Source organism: Aspergillus nomiae, assembly GCF_001204775.2.
Source record: "Aspergillus nomiae NRRL 13137 chromosome Unknown contig00086, whole genome shotgun sequence".
Taxonomy (NCBI): Eukaryota; Fungi; Ascomycota; class Eurotiomycetes; order Eurotiales; family Aspergillaceae; genus Aspergillus; species Aspergillus nomiae.
Genome location: NW_015378141.1, coordinates 91,534 through 94,121, shown reverse-complemented (window position 1 = coordinate 94,121; position 2,588 = coordinate 91,534). Strand labels below are relative to the sequence as shown.

Here is a 2,588-nt window from a genome sequence, read left to right as displayed (position 1 = left end):
CTGTAAAATACTGTATGGATTCATTTGATTCTATGTTTTCTTCTTTTAATCCATGATCATAATAATAATATATGGAGAATACAATAAATCAGTTATTAGAAGGAGAAAAAGGAAAAAAGAAAAACCAAAAATACCAGAAAAACACGCTTTCCCAAAGAGTTTCCACGTGTGCACGGCTTTTTCCTTGTCCTGACCAGACATTCCTACCATTTTTTCCTTCGTTCTCTCCACTCATTACAACGGATAATCCGCCCGGTGGAGATCAATGTAGTGCGTGGTCCGTCCTCCGTTCCGAGGGTTGTGTGATCTGATGGCATCGAGGGTGGCTATTTTTCCACTCCTCCCTGTTCAAACCTTCAGAGACAAGGGGATCCACTTCTTTTAGAGCATACCAACCCGTGTGGGACAGGAGGAGAAGGAGAAAAAGGGAAAAAAGGGAAATAAAAAAAAAGAAAAGGATGATTGTCTGCTCTTAGATATATCTCACCTGTATCCGTCTCACTTTTTGACGTCCCTGTCCTTCCTCACCTGCGACCCTCCCCCTACTTTCGTCTCTGGTCCTTCTATGTTGATTTTTTACTGCTTTTGTTCGTACACTCATTTGTTATTGTCGATGATACTGTGAGTGTATCATCCGTTGTATCCGGTGACATTTATCATTATTGGCGTCGCCGTCCTTACTACCTCATTATCGCGTACCCGATCATTAACAGCCTTTCTACCTGTCATTCTTTCTTATAATCAACTTGATATCCTTTCAGCTTCTTCCTGGTCTACCTTGGAAACGGTCAGTGGAAGAGACTATGTACGACACCGCAGGGCCTATCCGTTTGGATTATATCAACCAGCAGCACCTACCACGGCGGTACGAGTCGGACGAGGAGGATATCTCGGAGTCTGAAATGGGTGGACACGACCATGCTTTCTCTCCCGTGGAGGCTTATGAGCCATCAAATTCCGATATCAACGAGTCCGAGATTGAGAGGCCCGGCTTTCCTCGACTACTGCCTACATATTCATCCTCCGGGAAAACGTCGCGCCCTGTATCAATGGACACTATCAAACGAAGCAGTGCTACGACATTCGTAGCCGACTCGTACATTTTTGAACATGATGACGACGTGATCATTGAGCTTCCGTCCCCGGACGCTACATCTCCCCTGCAATCTCCAATCTTCTTGCCTCCAAGTGTATATGTTCCCTCGGAATCCCCTGTGTCGACGAGACCTCAATCGCTCGCCTCGGTGTCCTCGGCATCGGTGTATTCTGATGATGAGGATTCGGGCCTGCTCGTAGCGGAGCAGGTCAAGATCGTTGAACCAATTGCAAAGCCTAATCTAATCCTAATCAGCCCAGTCTCCGAACACCCACCCTCCCCTTTGGAGGACTCGACTCCTACACCTAATACTACCAAGGATCATTCCAACGATAGCGGCTCTCAGGGGTTGTACTCGCATCGACGGGCAGCAGCTTCTCAGCCTTTACTATGGAACAAGTGGGATCAAACCCCCACGAAGAAGGAAGCGTTAAAACGGGGCAGTATGCTCCTGACTACTCGCGATCTTGAGCAGCTACCCATGGCGGCATCGGGCCCCATCGTCAGCTCACCACTCGAGGTGAATGAACTGCCCTCTCCGATGACACTTCCTATGCACGGGATGACATTCCCACGCCCTGCAACTGCTGTGTCGGAAAAAGCGTCTTCAGAGATGCATTCCCGTCGCCCTACGGATATTCTCCGCCGTCCGCCATCAATCAAGAGTTTGAGCAGCGCGAGTCTTCCGTTCTTTCACGGCCGTCAAGCCCCTACCAGCGCTGATGCCGACTCTCGGACGAGGTCGATGTCTTACACTCACTCGAGTGCCAAATCTGTACATGGATTTCCATTGCAGTCCAGTTGCCCGCCATCTCGTCCCGCTAGCCCTTCTCCATATTATTCCTCGCCTTCTTTCACTCGTGAACGATCTGGTTCCACCTATAGCACTTCCAGTTATAGTCGCGCCCCCACACCACTCCGACAACCCTTGAAGAAAACCTCCACGTCCTCGAGCATCTACTCGTCCAGCAGTCTCCGGTCTGAGGTCGAGAGCGTCCGCAGTCTGGACCCACGGGATGTGGCGGAGACCGATTTCCAGCAGAAAGTTAAGCGAAAGAAGAGTCTACGACGCATCCGGCAGTCCACCGTCGAGTCTTTCGACCCGTCTGGGAAAAAGAGCTTCATGGGGTTTATGTTCGGATCCAAGCGGAAGTCCACCATCAAAAGTCTTAATGCTTAATTTCAGCACGTTGCAACGACACGTCTGGCTTCTCTCCCTGACCTAATTTTACCCTCCTTTGGAAGAATTTGTTCATTTTGATACCTCTCCTTATTTTCCTGTCACTATTATTTTTTGGTTTCCCTCATTATACACGGATTGTGCAGCGGTTTTCCTGTTGAGCGTTCCAGGCGTTGGGGTTTCTGATTTCATCTCATCATTCTACGGCGGCGGCTTTCTTGGCTTAATTTTTTTTGAACCTGATTCTCTCACACTCTCCAGTTGATATGGAGCGCATCCACCTTGAAGACATTTCAATTCCTGTATCATAAT

The 2,588-nt window shown here is 48.6% G+C and overlaps 1 protein-coding gene across 1 annotated transcript; it reads left to right on the top strand.

The window, feature by feature from the left end:
* Positions 1–803: 803 nt before the first annotated feature.
* Positions 804–2,276, top strand: ANOM_004962 (uncharacterized protein; the record flags this gene model as incomplete). Its single annotated transcript, XM_015550219.1, has 1 exon — positions 804–2,276. One exon carries the CDS (start codon positions 804–806, stop codon positions 2,274–2,276), a length of 1,473 nt encoding a protein of 490 aa, XP_015408211.1.
* Positions 2,277–2,588: the final 312 nt, after the last annotated feature.